This window comes from Pempheris klunzingeri, chromosome 9 (genome assembly GCF_042242105.1).
Source record: "Pempheris klunzingeri isolate RE-2024b chromosome 9, fPemKlu1.hap1, whole genome shotgun sequence".
Classification (NCBI taxonomy): Eukaryota; Metazoa; Chordata; class Actinopteri; order Acropomatiformes; family Pempheridae; genus Pempheris; species Pempheris klunzingeri.
Window position 1 is genome coordinate 6,612,164 of NC_092020.1, and position 24,108 is coordinate 6,636,271.

The 24,108-nt window shown below is 41.2% G+C and overlaps 1 protein-coding gene across 1 annotated transcript in view; it reads right to left on the reverse strand.

Moving 5' to 3' along the window:
* The window catches only part of il1rapl2 (interleukin 1 receptor accessory protein-like 2), a 298,916-nt gene that overhangs the window by 9,482 nt on the left and 265,326 nt on the right, over positions 1-24,108 (reverse strand). Inside the window, exons 7-10 of the mRNA XM_070836982.1 lie at positions 20,040-20,172; positions 12,013-12,158; positions 2,031-2,171; positions 1,051-1,111 (exon numbers count right to left, since the gene is read on the reverse strand). Of these exons, the coding sequence (XP_070693083.1) occupies positions 1,051-1,111; positions 2,031-2,171; positions 12,013-12,158; positions 20,040-20,172 (481 nt within the window). The remainder of the gene's footprint in view (positions 1-1,050; positions 1,112-2,030; positions 2,172-12,012; positions 12,159-20,039; positions 20,173-24,108) is intronic.

Here is a 24,108-nt window from a genome sequence, read left to right on the forward strand (position 1 = left end):
TAGGCACCTGTTAACTTATCTTTGCACTGTTGTTCTTGTTTTTTGCTGCTGCAAATTTCCCCAATGTGGGACGAATAAAGGTTTATCTTATCTTATCTTATCTTATCTTAAACTATTAAATACCCAGAAAATGTGCACTATGCTTAGCTTAGCTAGTTCAATTTGATATTAAAGTATTAAAGGACATTTTGGGAAATACACTTCTTTTCTTCCTTTACTACAAGAGATGAAAAAACTGATGCCGATTTCATATCATGAAGTTGGGGGTGGAGCAGAGTTAGATGGTTAGCTTAGCTTTACATGCAGACTAGAAGCAGGGGGACACAGCGACCCTGACTTCAGAACTACACCGTCCAACTCCTCCAACAAGCTCATTATTTAACACGTCATGGCTCTGTAAAAAAATGGAAATGTAAAAAAATGACAATGCATGATTTTAGGGGGAGCTACATGATGCAACATTTCATGCAGCAGTTATGAATCCACCCAACATCTCAGTGTGTAGTGCAACATCTCTGGTTAGTTGCCCGGGGTCTGCGTACACATTGTTACCAAACCTGGTAATCTCACTATAGTCACACAACTCGAGGTGCTGTGCAAAAATCATTGTGTCTGGGTGTTGTTTGCCCAGAAATAGTTCCAGCAGATAAAAGCCTCTAATATCACTAAATGAAAATGAAATACAATGCTTTAGTCATTGAGCTTTGGAGGTGCTGCTGGGTAGATCTTGTCTCGCCAGCCTGTTTCTCCCTGCTTCCAGTTTTTATGCTAAGCTAGGATACCAATCATTAAGCTTGGTACTTAATGATTGGTATCAATCCTCCCATCTCACCCCCAGAAATGAGGCGAATTATTGTTTTTCCTAAATCTTTTTTTTCTTTTTCTCGAAGTGATGGAAGCTGTTTAATGATCCTTTAATGTTAACACACATGATCATAGTTAGGAAGTCCTTTTCATGGGCTGATAATGAGTTTGAGAACCATTGTTGTTGGCATGATAAGACAGCATTGTTTGATACATATAGGCTTCATTGGTTTGGAGGTAACCGACCTGCCCAAAGAGTCCAGGTCCACTTTAGTATAAGACAGGTAGGCGTCATACTCCTTATTATCTGTGAAGAGAGAGAGTCAGTGAGAGAACTTAACGAGAACATAAGACAGAGCAGCTGCTGCATCACATCACTGCTTCTATTTACATTTCAGACGTAACATCGAGATGTTACCGATCACCGTTAAAGCCCAGTTATACCTCTGACCTCATGACAGCTGAGAGCGACATGAAATCATTCGTCTTGTCTGATCGGGATGCAAGGTAGATTCTATTATTGTTACTGTATTTAATGCTGGATTTAGTGATTCAACTCCACAGAGTAAATGTTAGGAGTCTGACCACGTTCTGAATGATGGTACTTTAGTGATCGCTCCTGCGTTTGGCCTTGATGAGAATAAAGGGAACTGGTGATTGATCTTAGAGGTAAGAGATCTTGGGAGCGCCCCGCTAAAAGTATCAGGCTGACTTAGTGCTTTAATTTGAAATCAATGCTTTCAATCAATACTGCAAAATTACATCTTTGTAGTTTCTGCAATTTGTTTTTGTTTCTTCAAGTAGCTATCATTCGTGTGCCTACATTGCTTGTTCACATTTACTTGGTTTTTATGATGTTCAAATATCAATAAATCAATCAATAAATAAATCAGCAATTGAGCAAGCAAATCTTCATTCACCTTGAGGCTTTTCGGTCATTAATTGCTTGCTTTGATTTAAAAGTCGGTTTAATTGAGTGTAATTGTATCCTTTGTATCTTTTATTGCTTCCATCATGACTTGCCAGTGGCTTTTCTCCCATCGCTCTGTTCTGCACTTCAGCATCAAACAACTGCGAGTACGACAACAAGTTGGCAACATGAACATTTTGCCGAGACCTCTCTAAACCGTATGCCTTCCGCCGTCTTCCATGTTTGTAGTTCTCAGCTCCTCCTGCCGCTGTGTGATCGTCCCTGAGGTAAAAAGGGAGGCCATGAATGGGCTTACCGTCTTCGGTTTCATCGCTCCCAAAGTGTCTCCTGTAGCAGAGCATGATCTCCAAGTTGTAACACTTATAAAGTGCAGTCAGGACTCCCAGCAGCAGCAGTATGACACCGAGACCACCAGCCAACTCCAGCCGATACATATCTACAGGCAGAGAGAGACACGGCAAGGGGAGGAGTGGGAAAGATAAGATGTATATCAGTTGTTGTTCAGAGGATTGCTGAGGCGAGGCCAAAACAAAATAATCATATATTTTTGCCAAGATATGCAGAAGCTCAGTTTTGTTTGTGCCCACGTCTTAGTATATAAAGTGGATCTGCAACAATCAGGAAAGCTAAAAAAAAAAAGAAACTTAAATTACCCTCAGATTGGCTAATTTTCTAAATCTGTGACCAAGACTGAAAATCATTCACTCACAAACAAACATTCAGACAGACCGAACTGATTGTCGCTTATGTTTTGTTATTTTGTGATGAATCCTAAGAAACTTTAAATCTGCCCAGCGTTCCTGCCAATAAGGCTCACTAAATTGAACTGCACCGATTGAATGAGGTGACACACACACACACACACACACACACACACACACACACACAGAGAACCCTGAGTGTGAGACACTAGCTTGAGTTCTGTAAAAACACAAAAAGCTAATTAATTAGGAGCTTATTATTCATGTTTATTTGCTCCATTTGCTCATACAGAAATTCACTTTGGACTCTTCTAGGGAGGTCAGAGGCCAGGGGCTGAATGAATATCACAGCTTAACATTTCATTCCAGCTCCACAAGGCAGTATTTTGATGTCAACATTGGATGAAATGACTCCCTGTAATGTGAAAGGGCCGCTACAAGTGCCAAATGAATTAACAGAGCACTCTGCGGCTCTGTGCAGCCTCAACAGCTCATTCATTGCTTTGGTTCATCGGCCCATGAGCCAGAATCAAAGTCCAACATTTAGCAGAGCCAAAGACAGCCAGAAATTTGAGTGTAAAGTTGGCAGACCAAACACAAGCGAATATAGGACCTACATTCAGTGGGTAGCAAAAAGAAGACGTTTGAAATACCAATGTTGCTCTGCATCTCCTGGATACATACTGAAAGTAAAGTAGGCAAATCATTTGCCAACTTATCAGCCATAAGAGCCGTATCGAGTTATTTCAGAATATAGCTGCTCATTGATATTCTGTAATCCTGTTCTGGTTCTTTCCAAACCGTCTAAATCAAGCTTTAAATCAAACCTGTGTAACACTTACTGAATGGTGGCCACTTACAGGATGGAGTGAACGCCAGTCACCCAGAACGGCAGTTCTTATAGTTTGCATAAACAGATCAAACAGGAACTGACAAAAATAAAGGGACCACCTGTGCAATTCTGTATTTTACAGACCTAAACAGGTAAAACACTCAAAGTCAGCATCAACACAAAGTATGTTGCCTTGACTGAGAGAGACGGATGACCTCACATCAGCATGTTAGACACACACATACATGATCTCACATTGTGTGTGTGTGTGTGTGTGTGTGTGTATGAATGATAGTGCTATCATAGGCAATATGAGTATATGGGAGATTAATGGAACATGGCTGGTGAATGACACTATGGGAAATATGATCTATTACTATCTCTCTCTCTCTCTCACACACACACACACACACACACACACACACACACACACACACACACACAACCTGTCTCATCCCTATGACTTTTCCTGGCGTAACTACATTTATTGATTTTCTCCATCATTGCGGGGGACGGTGAGTGTCACCACATGTTGTTGTAGAGCATGAACTTATGCTGTGTGATGAGGAACATTCATTTCATTTCATAGTGTGCAGTATAACACACAGGATGCACGCAGTCGTGTCTGCTTGGATCAGGATCTGTCTGTGGATCTGCAGAACTCTTTTACAATCATTATCATTTTATTAATGTTAGCATTCGGTTTAATTTCCAACATGTCTTATCATCATCTTGTTATTGTTGCTATCTTATATTATATCTGAGTATTTTATTACATCATTTTCAGGTGTATGAAATGCGTTTGCCTTATTGAGATGTTTTAATTTCGGTTCAACCATGTAAAAAACTTTGTTTTGAAAATGTGCTGTATAGATAAAGTTTATTTGAACTATTGTTGTAAGTAAACTTATCCTGGGACATTATTATTACTTTTTAAATAAATGAATTGAATAAATGATGACCGTGCTCACACTGACCCCAGGTCAGACCCTATGGTTCTCCTAAATATATCCAGTGTATATAACATATCTGTGTTATACTGTACCAGTATGCCATCAGGTTCTTACTGCCACCTGGGAGCACAGCGCCACCTACGGGTCTGGTGCACTGCCAGACGTCATTAGTCAAGGGGAGGAGGATACTGTCTCCTACTACGATCTATTTCTGTGTGTTATAATCTCATAACAACTATTTTATTCTTTCATTTTCTGAATAATAACATACAGCTTGTACTTTTCCCCTCCAGTGTTGGAAGGTGGATCAAAAGGTACAGGAAGACAGAAAAGTTGTGATAGAAAATGTCACTATTTCTCTTACTAATCCTTGAGCTCCGAATCTTAAAACTTTTAAACTGCACCGGAAGTTGAATTGTTAGTTTCTTTGTTCTCCTGCCAGTTTAGTGATGGTGTGTAATAGCGGGCGCACACAGTGCCTGTATGTCACAGCGTGAGCACTTCCCCCGATGTGTCACTGTTCATTTGACGTTTCATACAGCTGGTGTTTAACTGAGGGTGTCAGTCAGAGATGTCATGATCGTATAGGCTCACAATAATGAGCTGAATTTTTGAAACACTTTTGCACAAATGACTGTAACTACAGTATTAAAAGGGTTTTATGGCACAATACCGGGAATGGTTCAGTTGAGAAGAAGCCCTTAATGGTGTGATCTGTGATCCCTAAAGTAAAAGTAGCAGTACCACAGTGTAATAATATTCCAGTAAAGTAACGGTGCAAGCACTGTAAGCAAAATGTACTTAATGTATCAAAAATAGAAGTACTCATAATCCAACCGATTGACCTCTGTTAGTGTTATTCTATTATTTAATTATCACTGATGCATTCAAATGTAAAATTGTTCATCGTCCAGGTGGAGGCAAATTTTTCCAGATTTTTTGGAATTTTTCAAAAATAAATAAATAAAACAAAAGCCTGCACCAACATCAAAAAGCCATGTGACCTCTCAAGAACACCAAAATAAAAGCTGAGAGAACAACTGCACAGTCATCTGTGAGCTTGTTTTGTGAAATATGCAAATCTTCGGTGATTTGAATGTTCTTTCCATTTCCACTATAAATGTTTCACATGTATCAGCCTGAGTCGGTACCTCTATCATTTACTAGGTTATTTCAGTAAATGACACAATCCTCCTCTCTCACAAACTTTACATATAAGCTTACTGCTCATTTGATGGAACAAATCACTTTCATATCTTTCATATCAACTATATGCTCTATTTGTTATTAGCAACTGACACGTGTCTGTCTAGAGTTCATTTTATGTTTGCATGGATAATTTAAAGTTCTATAAATTCTATTTTTCTTCTAAAGTCAGATATTTACAGCACTTTTCAATGTGAATTTAAATGCAGTGCCATATCATGAATATCATGTAGCATTTGTTAGGGAAACATTCAACTCATCACGTCTTGTATGGCCACCTGGGGAAAGTTCTTAAGACCTGAGAATCCTCCTTTTTTCTGGTTGTAATATCAAACTGGGCAAGATGACACAAGATGGTGAATTTAAAAAAAGAAGAAATTAGTTCATATTAACGATATTATATGAAATAATCTGTAACAAGGCATCCACCTCACCACCACAGTATGGAGCCTGTTCGAAGTTACCACATTTCACCAGTAGACGTCTCTCCAACTCTACTCTGAGCTGCTACACCACCTTCACTCATACACAGAGGCACTATACAGTAGGAGGAGGTGGGACAGCGAATGAGTGCGAATGAAGCGGGGTGGGTGGGGGGTGGGCGGTGGGAAATGGAGTGGAGGTCTGAGGGGGGAAGAAAAATAGTGAAATTTAACTAATTGCCAAATATTTGCTCTACAATGAAGTGAACTCAGATTGCTTCCATTAGTAATGAGACACATTTAAAAACCTCTGCCTCTCTCTCCACCTCCCCCTGCCTCCATCCATCCCTCTCTCCTTCCGCCGTGTTCCTCTCCACCTCTGGCTGCACCCCCCCCACACTCTATCACCACTCCCCCCTTCATCCATCTTTCTGATATTAGTAATGACTCACTTGCCGCCATCTCCTGATATCCATGCACAAGAAAATGGCAGCAGAATTTGAATGTTGAATTTTAAGTACGCTTTTTCCTTATTACACATAAAAAGAGCCGTCATCGGTAAAGGTGGTGGCGGTGGCGTCTGCATTCAAAGGGGACTTTGACACAACTTACCCCTCTGCCATGCTCTTTGTCTCACAGTGACACTGATGCCACCTTGTTGAATCCCACAGCCTCCCCTGTCTTTCTCGCTGCCTTTTAGTTTTCACTTGTCTTCCACTGGCTTTATTAGGGCTGTGTTTAGCATCTGTTGCCAAAGCAATTTGTCCAAAAACAACATTAATGATTGTGAAGTAAACATATTAAAGCTCCCGATGTACCATCTGTCTCATCTGTCAATTTGGAACCACCATGAGATGCTGGAATGATTCAAAAAGCAGTTTCTCTTCAGCCAGTGAAGCCGGAGAGAGAAAAAAACAAACCCTCTTTACACTATCAAACTAACTAGGACCAAAACATCTGTGGGGGTGTGCAGGGCCTTTAAAAAAAGTGGAACATCTGCAGTTCCGTGACAACTGGGCAAACTCCATCTGCTGATTAAGATCAGGTGATATGATCAAAAGCTCCAGAACAGCTAATAAATGGGCCCTGCGTTAGGATTGATATGTTCCACCAGGAGATAGAGAGAAGATAGCTTATTACACTCCTTAAAGAGGAGGGGGGGGGGGGGGGGGCGAGACTTTTTGGAAAAAGCGCCAGAGATGCTACATTTAATAGATATTATCACTCAATGGCCCCATTTACACTTTCAAATTTCAAGTGTCTCAAATCTGGATAAAATTCGCATGAGATTTAAGACACTTTTGCTTCCACTTCTCTGATCCCATCTGTCTGGCTTCTCCCAGACTACAAGCAAATTCACTTAAACCCCACTCCAGTCCAGAGGGTGGAGGTGCTGCACAGGAAGCTGTTGGGTAGCTGCCAAAAACACAGGAAGAAGAATAAACCTTGCGTGCGCACACACACACACACACACACACACACACACACTGCGGTTTGGCTACAACAGTAACATCAAGGGATGGGGAGAATAGGTACTAATTTCAGTATATCTTCAGCTGTCCCTGCCAGAGCTTCACTCTGGAGGAGGAAACATTAGAGCACTAAGATTAACCAGTGCCCCATGGGTGCATTTCCATTTGGCTTTTTCAATATGTGATACCTGGCCAATTGGTGCAAGACGCACACAGTCTAAATGGGGTCGAAGGAAATATTTAAGGGGGTGAATCTCTCTTCCTCCTTTCCTCATCCCAAATCAGTCCTCGCTATGTTGCCCAAATCTCTACTTTTTGCCTCCAGGTGAAGCAAACAGGATTGGAGCCTGTGGTGAGCCCAAACCCTCAAACTCCTGCAACCTCTGAGTGACGTCAGAGAAGCCATGTCCTCCCCGTCCGTCCTCCCGTTTGTCATTCTCTCTCAATCCCTCATCTCTCCTGTCAGCTCTTTCCGTCCGCCTCCCCCTCCCTCCATTTTTCTTTCTAGTAAGACTCTCTTCATGGTGGCTGAAGGCAGCTCTTTCTGCTCTGTCAGTTACAATAAGTGGATGCGTACGGTGTGTGTACTGTAGGTGTGTGTGTCTGTGTGAGTGCATGCGTGCAACATAGATGCATCAACCCATTACCTTGGGTCATTGCAGGGTGAGAGCACACCCTAATTCAATCACACACACAGTGCATGAAATCAAGCTTTGATAACTTGTGCTAACTTAGGACAACTTGTGCTTTGTTTAGGTTGTCGTGTTGTGTTCAGGCGCCCAAATGTGACCCTATTAGCTTCAAGGCTTCAGGACAGGAGGCGCTGGGATTCTGTTGGCTAGTTAGCCCGGTTAGTGAACTTTTACAAAAGTAGTCTATGCTGGAGGTGAGAATTACAAATGACTTTGCTCATTCGAATTGTTTAATTCAGCTGAATTCTAAGGTTGATAGTTAATGACTATCACAATTTTGTGACTATGACAAAGGAACACACTGTGTATTACAACTGAGCTGACAGTGGTGCTCTAAGTCGACAGTGAGGGGAGCTCAACTGCTTAAAGGTACCAGGGATACTGGTGATGCAGTACATTCAGTTCATAATTCTGTGGGATAAATGTTTCATTCATACACTAAATTACTCTAGCGTACAACAAATATTTTAATATACGTTTGTTAGTGAACTGGTGAGAGTACATAGGGCGCAAAAAAAAAACAAAACAATGTGTCTCCATAGGATCACTGGCTCCTGTGCCCTGTTTGAAATGCTCTAAAGCTGCATTAATTGATTTGTTCGGCCACCTTCTGGCTCGAAGGAAGGTTATAAGCACAACACTGACCTACTAGCACCTTATAAAGCTGTTGCGACAAATTCTGAGAGCAGTAAAGTAGTGGGCCATAATACCAAAACAGTAGGCTGAGAGGTGCTAAGACGCTTCACACTGCAGAGATATGGTGGTAATTCACTGCAGGTCCACCACTATAGATGTGTCTGTCACCTAACACACACAATAGAAATGTGACCCATTTCCAACATTAAAAACAATGTTTAGTGCAGATATACTGTATGCGCACTGTAATGACTGAAAAACAGTTTTTATGCATAAAAAGTCATATAGTTTGCAGGTTCAAACACAAGTTAGATAGTAGCTAAAAATATGTACTATAGGAAGAATTATTTTCAGATCTACCTCGGGTGATTTATTCATCTGGCTGCTTTTACTTTCTGATTGAAAATACTATAGGACTCTTAATGTCCCGTTCTGTTGAGAATGATTAACATATTCCACACTGCCTCTTCTTAGTGTGTTGAACGCATGCTTTGTTGTTATTCCGTCATCAATCTAGCACCGGTCCTATTTGTCCTGTCTGTTGAGGTACCAATGTCTACTTAAACAGCTCAAATATTCAAATATATGAAAAAAAATATCACTAGACTTCAGTGTAGTTCAAGGACAACGTCGTTTTACTTGAGACTGATCCTCTGATGCTGGCTCTCTCTTAGCATTTGGAAATATGCGGATGTTTTGAGGACATTGCTCAAAAACTGCTCACTGATTTGTTAAAATACTCCTCAGATTGACAGAATAATGGCTCCGTAGGTGGAGCGCTACACTGAATGAGGTCTCTTTTTCAGGTTAAAGCTATTATCTCTGTCTCATTTCCTTTGAATCTACACTGATCATAGAACAGGAGATAAAGCCAAGCAGATAAGAACGGAATTTTAAGCTTTGGGACGAGTGAGATGTGTTTTGTGCCAAGACGACTGCAACCCAATATCATACCGGGCTGTATGTGCTTTGTACCCAAGCTCAAATATCTAACTACTGTTACTGTGTATTGCTAAAATTGAGAAATAGACAAGACAGGGATTATAGAGACAGAGAGCAGAAGTAAGACGTGAGTGTGTTTTGGAAGCATGCTAGGAGCGGACCACTTCATTAAGGCTCAAAAGGAAACACTTATGTGATGCACTTGAACATAAAGAAACACACAAACACCTACACAGATGGTATCATCCATCCTAATCCACGCGCTTTGCTAGATTTTGCGGTGATCTCATTTGAGGCTGACAGAGCAGCCACACACAGAAAACACTGTGCTGCTGAAGGCAGGGCTAACAGGGATACTTTGAACATGTACTGATGGCTGCTTAAAGTCCCAGCTACTCCAGTATCCCACTGTGTGTGTGTGTGTGTGTGTGTGTTCCTGTATGCTGTCTGTGTGTACGGTGAAGTGCAACATCTCAAATACATCATCATACTTTTTTAACACTCCCATTACACCTAATGGCTCCCATGAGGGGAGTGTGTGTGTGTGTGCGTGTGTTGCTGTGCATATGTGAAAGGTCTGATCACACACACATGCAAACTATAGTGATGCGGCCTATTGCTTTACTGTCAGGCTTTGTACACGCACACACAGGCATTCATCCAGTAATTACAGTGTGAAGTAATGACGACCCCACATTTCCTTCCCTGACCCCCTCTGGAGGCGGGTTTGTGTGATCCCATGTGTGTGTGTGTGTGTGTGTGTGCTTGCGCCTGTGTGTGAGAGTCCCTTGGGTGCTAGTTAAGTATAGTAAGATAGATTTGACACCCAAGGCATTCAGCAGTAGTCAGACGGGGAGAAAGAAAGACCTGTTTTTAGTACTCCTCTCTCTCCCTCTCCTGCCGTCTCTTCTTTTCTCTTTTTATCTCCACTTTGTCTCTCCCAATTTTCTCAAACACCCCTCACCTTCCCCGTCTTTATCTCTCGGTCTGCATCTATTATTTCTCCCTTGTTCTCCATTTTCTTGTCTTGTTCTGTCTCCCACCGTTTCGTTGCCTGTTTATCTCTTTCCACATTCCCCCAATTCTCCCTGTCCCTGCTTTTCTGCATTACATACATTCATTTCATATAGTGGGCATTCATGCGGCTCTCTTTTCCATCGAGATTTGCGGTAACAGAGACGATTCATCTCCTCCAGCACTGTTTGGCTATTCTCTGTTTCTCTTTGTCTCTCTAAGTTTCCCTCTCTTTTTCCAGATTGTGGCCTCTGACTCAAACAGGCCTGTTCTCTCTGCTCATCAGATGGAAGGCTAGATACCGCAGGACTGCTGCAAATGTTTTACAAAGGGAGCTGTGCCCTCATGCATTTTTCAGCTGAATATTTAAAGCAGTAACTATGACATCCTGTTTTTTATTTTGTCTCTGTCTGTGGTGCTAAGCAGTCTGTGCTGTGGTGGTTTTTCAACACACTTTCTGTAGATCATTTGTCAATCAAAAAGTGTCCAGTGCTGTAATATCCCTTCTCTTCGGGTTAGTGCTGGTCTGTCTGAGAATCTATACTGTATATGTGGTACTATTTTCTTTCTGTCAGCTGTTTAAGAGCAGCAAGCCAAATGTTTGTAAAGGTATTCCATCTCACACATCTCTTGATGACAGCACATGTTTTAAGCCTTAACTATCTTGGAAGCTGTTACAAATATGCACATATACGTATATAAAACATGCTGGTGAGCACTAGGCAAGGTGTTTCCTCTTGTTTCCAGTCTTTCTCAGGCACTATAATCAGAAGGAAAGTGAATAAGCACATTTCCTAAAATTGTGAACATGGAAATCCTTTAAGAATTATTGTGTAAAACTTGGTTTGACTTGGTTTCACATATAGGAGATAACCAGTCCTTATACTCACTTGCTGCTGACAATTTGGCAAGTAGCTCATTAGTATCAATCCAATGGTTTGGTTCTTGATTATGACTCCAGGGTTAAAATGGCTTCAAAAGATACCACAAAAGACACATACAGTAATAATAATTAAAAACCTTCTTGAGGTAACTTTAATCTTCCCAAAAGAATTTGCTCTTTTATATTGAGTAAGCTAATCTTCTTTCAACAGAAAACAGCTATGGAGTGCCACAAGGCTCCGTTCTCGGCACCATCAAATTCCCATTCCCTCTTTGTAAAGCCTATTTTTGTAAATGTAGTGTTGTTGATGATGTTTGACACATTTTGACCATATGCTGCTTGTTTTGTAATGAGCAAGCTGTTTGGAAGTAGAATATTGTATCTGTCACTCACCCAGAGTTATTGTTAAAAGAAAAATCAACAGTAGTGAAATGATAATATGATGGCAGGTTTGCTCTACATTCCAGGCACTTACCAACTAAAATAGGAGGGAGGGACGGAAAGAAAAAGAGGCAGTAATGTACCTTTCTTCTGCAGTATAGCACTCCCACTGCGCCTCCCTATGTGGTTCTCCACATAACAGGTGTAATTGGCCAGGTCTGCCTCCTCCACAGCATCAAATGTTAAGGATAGCTGCACCTCCTTCTCCCCTAAATGCTCCCTCAAAATCCTGGGCAAACACATAAAGAGAAAACAACAGTCAGAGACAACAGGAACGTCTCTAAGCCCCAAAAAGGAAAACATCAGCATGTATGAAACATTACACAGATTTTCCCTCCCGGATTACCTTAAAAAATAACTTACAAGAATGGAAATGAAAGGGGCAAGAAGTGAAGAGGAGAGGACAAGGGGGTGAGTGAACAAGTACAAAAGTAAACATGTAAATCCGAGATATGGAGGGAAGTTCATGTCTCCTGAATTACTCCTCCAAGTGCTGTGAAAGGAGAAAGACGATAACAGGAAAAGAAAGAGGAAAGAAGTGTGGAGTGTAGAGCAGATGAAACAGGAGGACACAGTGAGCAAGGAGGCATGTGTAGAAAACATTGGCGACAGCTGGAAAAAGCCTCTCTCCTTATGGTGAGGTCACACTCCTCTAACAGACTGCGATGAGGAGGTGGAGGAGGGGAAGAGTGAACTGATGTTTGGGTCATGACGTGCACCTTAAAGCCTGATTTTAAGGTCAGATTCAGCCATAACCAGTGATATCGGAGTGCAGAGTAACTGTGCTGACAATGCAAATTCAGAGCAGTCAACACAAACTGTCCTGTAGCATCACAGGTTGGAACATTTCACCCATTAATGTGGCTTTATTTTCTTTTTTCCAAACTCTTTTAAACCGAGCAGACCACTTCAACTTGTGGAGAAATCCAAAGCTTGAATCAGGGAATCACCAAAGTCACGACTGCTAAGCTGTGAATGGGAAATCACTGAGGTGAGGGATTTGGTGAACAGTCAGTTAACTAAGACAGTTGACCATTTCATTTACCCAAGCTCTCCCGCTATTAACAAAGTCTATCCCATGGTTCAGAGGGCAAGATTACTTTAAAAGCCATTGTCTTGTGAAGTGAACTCAGTGTCAGCTTCTAATACTCGAGTAATCACAGCTTGAATGTGGGAGAAAATTGTCTTAGCAGGACCTGAGAAAATGAGCGTAAGGAGTGTGAATTAAGACGAGACTGGACAGGCTATCGGAGCATCGCATGGGTGAAATGCTGTGTCAGAATACATGCATTCAACTGTAATAACAACACAGGCAGGGCTGATTTCCACAACATGGAGCAGGATATGACAGTGGACCAACACAACTAGTAATGACAACAGAGTACTGCATGTCAAATATGTACAGTGCTTAACAAATTAATCAGACCAGCTGTCATAAAAACGAGAAAACACAAATATTTTAGAAATCTGTCAAAAACTTGTTTCAAATTAAACATTGTATTATTATTTATTAGGCAAATAACAAACTGGAACAACTAAATAGTCCTTATTCACATATTTTAACCAAAAATCTTAATATTTTGTTCAACCTCCTTTGGCCCTGATTGTTTTCATGTACTTTTCGACCGTCTCTTTTGTTAGTGAGTTCCAAATAGTTCCCAGCTGTTCCCAGAGACTTGCTTTGGATTAAATTTGTGTGTGATCTATTTTTTAATTCAATAAATCCCAGATCTGTTCGATAGGATTCAAGTCTGAACTTTGACTTGGACAGTCCATCAGTTCCACTACTCCAGATTCCTTTTACATAATTTCAAATACATCATTTTGATTAAAGAGTTTACAGATACTGGTGGATTAACCATCACAGAAATTAAAAAAATATTTTGGTGATCAGCAATACTGTTAATTTAGGGCAGTGGAGGCAAACACCTTACACTGGGTGGTGGTCTAATAAATTTGTTAAGCACTGTACATTATATGTCCGAAACTATATTTTCTGTAGTGCACCTGAAAAATCCTTGTGCTTTTGTTAGAAACCAAACTTTGACAAATGGAGGACTCTCCTCTGCACTAGGATGGGGAGGGCTGATCTGAGGGGGGATTCAGTTGATTGCAATCTGCAATCTCTCTGCTAGATGCCACTCAATTCTACACACTGGTCCTTTAAAGACTGGCATCCAAGCCAAGTGTGATCCCCCAGAATGTCCATATAACTTGAAGCATGAAAAGCTTGTCTAATAAAAAGCTAGCAAAGCGTTTTCAAATGAGTGATGACTGAATTTAAAGTGAATGAAAACCCAGCAGAGTTTAAAGTGTTTTGCTCACACAAATCCATGTTTTTGTATAATGATAAAGCATCTTGTAGAAAACCTGCACAGGAAATATGTACAGTAAAGGCACAGCAAGTATCTGGAAAATAATAATAGAGAGATTATTATGTTATCAAAAAAAGGAATTGATTAATAAATAAAATAAAAGAATGAAAGGGCAACAGTAGAAACATTTGCCTGGCTGAGGTCAGCTCTGTTATGGGGTGTTTTTGGTTTGAATTTCCAGTGACTGGTCGAACCAAACCAGCAGACTGCAGGATTCTGGAAATAATGAGCGTATCCTGTGTAGAATCACACCTAGTGTCAGAACCCAGACCAGATGTCCCACAGAATTTTGTTATTCATCCTCTTTGAAGTATACGCTGGTTTGACTCGGCTTTGACCCAAAGTAGTCCAGACTGGCCAGAATCTAAAACACACAGGGTTTGAAGCACACAGCACTTGACGCAGTCCGACCACGGCAAGCAGAGACGAAGCAGCGACTAGTTGTATCATGTGGTTCTGTTGTTAATTCATCATGAAAAGACCCAAAGCTGTCACTTGAGGCTTTTATCCAAGTGCTCGCATGCACAGGATTTTGACACACACTTTTTTAGTATGGGTGGTTCCTGTGGGAATTAAACTCCTAACCTTGTCAAAATGAATGCTGTTCTCCGCCGGTTTAGCAACAAGGGAGCAGTAAAAAAAAAAAAAAAAAAAAAAAAGCAGTGAAATTTGAATATAATATCATTGTTAGTATGGTCAACATTACAGAGACAATTATGAGATTAAAAATGACAGAGGTTACTGAAAGAATCCCCCAGCTGACGTTCTGCTGCTCTCCTCCTCAGTGTGTCAGGGTTTTGAGTGTGTGCATCACCCTGATGTTTCCCAGGGCAGAGCATTAGAGGCCACTTTCACTATAGCGGTGACTTGCTAAAATCCTCAATTAAAAACGCATCACTTCCTCTTTTCCTTTTCTCACCTTCCCTCCAATAACCCTCCACACCCCCCCACCCCACCCTCACCCATCTCAGACCTCTGCTCTCTGTCTCCTCTTACCTCCCTCCATCTCTCTGAAACTCTGCTGCTGTCTTGACGCCTGCTATTAAACAAACTCCTTCTGTCCCACTAAATTACGCTTGAGTACTGAATAATGATTTCTTCCGCTCATCGTTGATTGTTTTTACGTAACTCTTCACACCTGGGTCGCATCTCCTTCTGTCACACTTGTTCATTTTGTGACCAACAACCTCCTCCTCTCCAAGCGTAATGGTTCATACTCAAGGTGTAAATCTTTCATACGCCAGACAAATGGCTTTTATTTTTAAGGGACAAATGGTTTCCTAAAAAACTGGACATTACAGTTTTCAGCAAATGCTACTCAAACAGCAGGAAATTGGGATTATTATTCAGCTAAAGAATGTGGTGTGTATATGGGATCAACTCAAAAAAAACAAACTATGGTGCCTATGACCATTGTAATGAAGAAGCGTGGCATCTAGTCCAACGATGTGGCTAACCAGGAGGTTTTAAACGTTTTTGAACAACAGTAGAGCTCAATATAACAGAGGAATTCAAAATAGCAGATCAGGCTACATAGGTAATACATGTTAGTAGGATCAGTTCATTGTTGGTTTTGGTCTTTTCATTGGATTTGTTAAGAAAAATTCTGAATATCACCAGACTCATCCCTCAATATACTTTGGAATATCCACTACTCTGGTGCTTGCCTGCTCATATTCTATCTATCTCCCTGTCCCACAACATATTCAATTCATAATTCTCTTCACTTACAAATCTCTCTATAATCAGCTCTCCTCTGACTGTACCTCACTGATCTCTGCTGAAATAGACATGAGACATTCCCAGAAAGCCTCATCTGAGAAATTTAGGGAAGCTCTAAAATGTAATCCATATAAATTTATATTTAGCTTCCTGAAATAATTGATAGGCTAATTGTAAAGCTCTTGCATGTATTCGCGCAGAACAATTTCCGATAATCTGTGTCCATCAAACACAATGCTGTCTGTTCCTCCTGAGGCCATTCATGCACGGGCACGCAGTCAACGCATGTTATGCACCAAATGCTGTCTTCATATTCATAAAATCTTTAATAGTACATTTTTGCACACGTGCGCGCATTCATGTATGTGTGTGCATGTGCGCAGTACCTTCCCACCTCCCATCCCTGAAAAATAGGGCTCCCTCGACAGCCAGGGTGTAATTTGAACTCTGCTGACATTCTATATTGCCACAGAACTTAACTTGACCATGCTCATGTTTTCATGTTAAAAAAAGTATTTAAAGAAAATTGTTCTCCTACTTCTTACACTCCACCAAGAAACAACCTCTAGATGACTAAAACAGGAAGACGGTAGCAACTAATAATTTACATTGATAGGAATACAAGCTCCAGATAAAAACCATTAAAATAGTGAGGCTTTGACAGCAGTTTGATTGGATGGCTGATGTGAATTTCAAGCAGGTAATAATGCCTCTCCACACCACTAGACATATGGGCCTGAGCTGCCTTAAAGTGAAAACATGGAGGAAGCACCAGACTAAGTCCTAATGTTGTAATTACGAATTCATTGCACATGAATGGACCATGAACTATGATAGCTGAGTTGCAGAACTATTGAGTGGCTGAGCAGCAATTAAGCTGTGCCAACAACTGGAGTAAATCTGATGGTGGTGTGTTTGAGCATACTTTGACCAAAAACACTTCTTGACCAGATGTAATTAGAACTTCCAAAGACAGACGCAGGTTTTCAGTTGAAGAGCACTTGAAAGCTAAGTGTGGAGAAAAGTCTGAAACTTCCTGTGTGTCACACATATTTACAGATGGCCGCCCTCTCTGTGTGGTGCAGAATCAACAATGTGAGACTGTCACCAGTTCTCTCGCATACTGCAGGGCAACAAGAATAGATAATTACGGATATTCACATTATGATGGAGGCCACAAGACAGTATTGGATGCTATGCAAACAGACAGGGACACAGGCTGCACACTGGACAGTGCTAAAGCGGGATGGGTGGCAGGAGCCAGACGTGGACAGATTAATGTGCATCGCAGCAGGAGTCTGTCGGCTGTGATGTGATTGTTGAATTTGGAATAGCGGCGTGATTGGATCAGAGGTGGCCAGCGGACTGGACTGAAAGATGGAGAACTCATCAGGAAAAGGTTAATTCAATACCACGGGGCATGATTAGTTTCAGGTTTAAACACTGACGTACATTCCTGTTCTCTTTATCTACAACACCATTTTCCTGGGAGAGAACATTTTCAGAGGCTCCTGAGTGGATTAGAGGTTCCTGAGATCATCCTTCACACGGAGTACCCGGCTTCAAACCCCAGCAGGTCAGCAAGCAGCCCTCCTGCTAAAGTGTCCTTGAGCAGGACGCCAAGGCCTTCGCAGCTCAGGGTGATTTAATCCTTAAAAACCTGTTCACTCACAGAGCTCAGGAGGTGATGTAGGAAATTATTGATCAGTCAATATTATGATATATCATTATAATATGAGTTAATATCTCATATCCTTGAATTACTTGTTTACTCGAATTAGTATCTTCAGCATTCAAATCCCTTTGCAAAGAAGCCTGTAGTAGTGCCGTCAAACTTTAAAACATGGGAAAGATTTTTAAAGGAGTGGGCTCTGTGCTGTTATTGCTCCATTGAAGGTTAACTACTCCATTAAAATGCTAAAAAAAAAGGGTCACATAAGGCAACAGATATAGTGGTCAGAGGATCATGCAGGTTGAAAACAAACCCCAGAATAAAGAGAAAACCAAGGACAACAGTAAAAATACAACCTAACCAGTTTGTTGTAAACATTCCCAATAAGCCTGATTGCTGGTTGAACTTTGGCCTACTGTAGTCACAGTGGTTGTGCACACTCACGGCGTTCCTGTACAATGAAGGATTACTACATTACGGGGGCATTCGCTTTTAGTGTGAACTCTCAGTTTAGCTCTTCTGGCTAAACTGGACACTTGTTCACAGCCTGTTTGGTTGTCTGACCATTGTCTGTTGCCATTTCACAAAATCTCAGCAATTACTTTGATTAGTACAATGTTGTCATGCAGTTCATCAAAAAAAAACAAAAAAAAAAACTGACTGGAGTAACTAATGGAGAGAGCTAAGAAAATAAATGTAATGAGACGTAGTAGGGGCGGCTTAGAGGCTTGGAGGTAGAGCGCATCGTCCATCAACTGGAAGATCCGCGGTTCGATCCCTGGCTCCTCCAAGTCTGCAGTGGACACACTGCAGGAAGTCACTGAGCCCCAACTTGCTCCTGAGGCATAGCTTCAGTGCGTGTATGTGTGTGAATGATGTGTGAATGGGTGAAGGAGGATGTAATGTAAAAGCGCTTTGAGTAGTTGAAATGACTCGAAAGGCGCAAAACAAATACATTTTAGTTTTCCTTTAATGCGTAATGCTTCCACGTCCAGTTGATGATGTACATCCACGTGACAGAGCTCGCATAACTGCTAAGACTACTACTAAGAGCGGCTAAGTTGGTGCTTGGTTGTCCACCAGTCAGAAGACTGTCCGCATGTCGAAGTGACCCTGGACGAAAACCTCAAACAGCTCCCGAAGCTGCGCTGCTGTGTGAGTACGTGTGCATGAATGAGTAGCTTCCTTTTCTGGTTTCCAATCTGTCATCTGTGTATGAACGGGGGTGTGAAAGGGTGAATGTGAATATAGCGTTAAAGTGCTTCCAATGGTCGAAAAGACTAGAGAGGCGCTACACAACTACAGTCTCATTACCATATAAATGAAATACTTCATTCAGTGATTCAGCAGCACTGCAGCACACTAGTTATGAACAGGTGGAGTTTTAAAGTCAGCCTGGATTCACGAGCTCTGACGCGGCATTCTCTACCCCCTTCACAGAGCACCCACAAAGCCTCACACAAGCAAGGTTATTACAACAGTTTTTGCTGCATGTTTATTTGAGGTGGTTGTTGTACTAAATCCTTAGCTGTCTGTGTGCCAGGGAATGCCTGCATTTGCCCCCTGTGATGTACTGGTTGGTGTCCTGTGACCTCTAATGAATTAAATAATTAATTTCAGTCATTTATGATGACTGAAATATATTGTAATTGCAGATGAATTGCCCCTTTAGCCTATTGTTTCATACATTTTGGAGGTATATGGATCATTGATAAATAAAGTACTGTATGGAAATAATTGTTTTAAGCCGGTAACCCACATCTGTTATTGATACATTTTGAAAGTAATAACCTACGTATTACACACTACGAGTGTGTGAGTGTGAGTGTGCAAATGTTCCGATGGTTTCCATGGCGATCTGGCAGGTTGTTCTAATGATATTTGACGCCCCACAGACAATCAGGCTTTTCCCAATAGAGACCAGTATAATTGGTCCCAATAGGGGAGAAAATGAATTCAATTTAACTTTATCATTAGTATTCATAATTTTTTAGGAAAGTTGAGGAGAAATCTGTCAGAGAACCCTCAATGAGTCATAAATCATAAGAGAGCAAATTAGATAGTGACAGTGTGAGGAGTGCTGCTGGAGGAGTCTTTTCAGAAATTAATTAACAATAGAAACCTGTAAACTTGGCAGGCTACAATTGATACTGTCTCCTGTGCCTTGCAGAAGTGATGAAAAAGCAACTCGACAAAAACAACATTATGTACGATTATGTGTGTTCAGATGTGAACTAATTTTAAGATTACATCTTCTGAAGTTATATTTTATCTCCTCCAGGAAATATACATATATGACTTGAAGTGTATAGATATTTAGAGCAGATGTTGGTGTATTTACCTGACTTCACTTTCTTTAATGTGTCCTGCGAGTTCTTCCACAAACTTTTCTCCTTTCATCCAGTAGATGATGGGCCGTCTGTTTTCTCCACTGTAGCCAAAAAACGCCTTGCAGTCCAGACTGAGGGGCATACCTGCAACACAAGACACAACGCTGTTACAGTACAGGCAGCAGCATACTAAGAGACAGCTAAATGATTCCTACTGTAATGCAGCTGAAAAAGGCACGAGGCCCTAGCTGAGGAGGAGGGACATATTTAAAATTGCAATGTATACTCAAATATTTTGAGCAAAGAGGAGATGGTTCGTGATGGTTATGTTAAGTTGTTCTTGCTGCTCAGAGGCTTGCAGGTGATAGGAGGAAGCCTGCTACCCCTGCCAGCAACCAGTGCAGAGAGCTGCTTTACAGTTGGTGTGCAGCAGGGTCCCTGCTTGGAGCCCCTTGAACTGAGGTATTAAAATGCTCAACAGACAATCCTGGTGGCAGTGATTCCAGCCTAGAAAGAGGTTTCCAAACCTATTCCATGTCCAAACCTATTATTTATTGTGTAAGCCATCCAGTTTAATCAAAACGTCACTTTGTGGAGCAGAGCTGCAACAGTGAAGAAGAAAAGTATTGTGTAGCTGGTCAGTTCACACAAATCAACACACCCACCCTCTCTGACCCACATTGTTATCTACCCAGGCAAATAATCTGCCAAGATTTTCAGATTTCCACTGCTTGGATATTTTCTGCCAATCCAAATAAATTTTTTACCTGCAGTTTTGCTCTGCTGGCCACACCTCTGTTAGTAATGTTTTTTTTTTCTTTAGAAATGCAACATTCTACACATTTTGGTCATATAAACACAGTCCACAGCGTCAGTCAGTGGAGCACCATATGGAAATATGCAGTGTTATGCATTCTACTCCACCACCAGACAACACATTAGACCATTGGTTTGAAATTCTCCCTTTCATCAATATCTGAATGTAGCAACTATGGTAAGTTTAAGGTCAGAGAGATATCACTATTAATAAGAAGGTGTACATTGATTGCAGGTCTGTGACAAGATACAAGAGTCTACTCTCAAGCATGAAGGTCAAATGAGCTATATGATCATCCACCACCTCCTGCACACCTTACTGTCTGCCTCGCTTCATTGAGGACACGCTGCTTCCTTTTTTTTTTTATCTAGTCTGTATTGGAAAAATATTCAACAGGTTATATGATTTAATACTGACAATATATTGCTGCTGGAAGAACCTGCAGCAACAACCAAACACACACACATACACACACACACACTTAAGCACATATGTGCGACAGTATCCACTCACACACCCTCCTGTAAGACCTTGAAACCGCCACTCTATGATTACAGCTATCAATGGGGATGATGGAGTATTAATGAGCATTCTAATGAGCGCTACCTCGTTAGGCAGTCAATTAGCAGATAATTATGATAGACCTCAGTATTATCATAATGATAGCTCTATCAGCACAGTCTAGGGCCAACACGGAATGCCAACATTGTGTGTGAATCTGTGTGTTTGTTGTCAGACAAGCACTTAACGTGAATGTTAACACTAAACATATTTACATTTTAGACATTTACTGTGGCTGATACTTTTATGCAGAGTGAGCGGGGCATGCAGGTGGCTCACTGCAAGCTTTGTCCTCATCCTTGTCCAAGTTAATCCCTGAAATTACTATTTTCAAAAAGAGCTTCCAAATGTTTTGAACAGCAAAGGTAAAAACTTTGACAAGAGGGATATAGGTTGAATAAACATGAGGTTTTATCAATTGGTCACGGCAAAATGCAACTGTTTTCATATGGAAATGTCAGATGATTGCTTTATGTGTGGCTTCATTGCATCACTTATTCTGATTCTTGAAAAAGAGAGAGAAGCCAGAAGCCTTTGACGTTTGTCTCTCTCTTAAAATGATAATTTCCAACAAACCAAGAGATGAAGTGGTCTCCAAAGCTTCATACATCTTGTATGTGTGTGTTGGTGGGCTCTCATGGTGTGTTAGCTTGCCTTTGTGCTGAGGCAAGCAGCATCCTGCACTACACACACACACACACACACACACACACACTGCAGTGGGTAAAAAATTCTGGATTAGAGTGAAATTAGTTTAGCTTGATTGTGTGTGGGTGTGAGTGTGGTTGGTGTGTGTGTGTGTGTGTGTGTGTGTGTGTGTGTGTGTAGGTGTGTATGTGTGCTACACAGTAATTGATTAGCACCCTGAGGGTCTGTTTGTGTTCTCAGCGTGTTATGGTGATTAAAATCATCAACTCTGTTTGCAGTTGTGGGGCATGACGGTTTGTGTAGGTTGTGCTTAGACTGTTCGTGTGTGTGTGTGGTATGTGTGTGTGTGTGTGTGTGTGTGTGTGTGTGTGTCAGTCTCCCTCAATCGGAAGTGCTAGGCCTGAAATCCTGCCTCATACAGCCGAGTTGAGTCATCATTTCTCTTCGTGGCTTAAACAGCAGGGTGTTTATAAGAGCTAAGGAAAAGAGGAAGAAAAAAAAAAAAAACAGTTGGCGCTATGTTGCTGTGATTAGTATCAAAGAAAGACTTTGTACAAATGATTGATGGGAGCTTTTTCAAGTTGGTGCATCATCATTTCGCACTGCTGCTGAGTGCGATCACACCTAGGTGCTGTTTCCTTTGGTGTGAAGCATACTGGAAGAACTCGCTCGGCCCTATCACAAGTGAGCGTGTAAACAAAAGCCACATGACTCACGAGTCAAGCCCTTCTGCTTCCAGTGTTTGCAGCTTTAGTTCAGCCCGACAGACTTGTAGAATGCAGCCTCTCTGTCATTCATAACATGCAGATGCACATAAAAGAAGCAGCCGAAAAAGAGCATCAGTTCCAGATTGTGGGTTGCCCTTGGTTCATTTTTTAATGCCGCTATCCAAGCACGAGGAACTGCTGCTTATCAGACATCAACATCTGTTTCCCTCTGCCTGTAAAGCTGTGTTCAGAGGTTGTTTCCTGCCGTTGGTTCAGACAGAATTCTCACTGCATTTTTCTGCATTTGATTTGGACTAACCAGCCAAGATTAACGTAATAAAAAGGAAACAATCAGTTAAAATAAAACACTTATGAGGATTGGTGTGAATGTGCTTCTATTTAAAGTAGAGCACTGTCATGTTTCTGCTCTTTGATTCCGATTCAGTTCAGTTTAAACATTGTTGGGCTTGGTTACTTTTCCTCACAACCACATGAAGTTGAAAAGCGCAGCAGAAGACAGTGTCATAACCAAAATCATCATAGAAATCATCAGCACTGGTCTCTGATAAACACATTAACGGGTGTTAACGCAGCACTGATGATGTATATCTTTTATATTAACAATGTTCCTTGAGTACGGTGATGTGACAGGAGTTGCAGACAGTGAAAAGCTCATAGAGAATTATTACCAGCTCTGCAGTTCCCCGCAGCGATTCAATGTCTTTCAGCTTGTTGTTTTGGTTTTTACGACCAGCAGTTTAATTGTTAGTTAGTCATTACTGGAGCCAGAAAGACAGAATAAGCGGTGGCGACACACAAAAAACAAAACTCATTAAATTTGGAGCCATTTTTATGTTAATTTGTGATTATTTGTGGTGAAGTTTAAAACAGCATTTTTTTTCTCACCTTGCATGCAATTAAATTGAAAAACAACTAAATTTAATTGCAATTTTTGTCACTTTGAAGAATTTCCTTTAAATATTCTTACACGTATTGTCCATATGTCCACACAGTGAGAGGGACAGGAAGGTGGGAAAGTCATAGACGGGCAACGGTGTGTCTCCTTCACGGCTTCCTCTCCAACTGCTGTAGCTTCTTTTCACATCATTAGTCTGTCTCGGTTGTCACTCTTTGGGCTTCCCTCTCCTCTCCCTGCTTTTCACTTCCTCTCGTCACTAAAAGAGATTTTGTGTCTCCCTGTCCTCCCTCTGCGTCCTCTCCACTTTATCGCTCTGTGTCAGAATCCTTTCTCTCTCTTACGTTTCTGTCTGCGTAGAAACCTTTTACCTGGACAGTAACAATAAGAAACACTGTCTCTGTATATATGTGAGCGTAATATGTGATTGA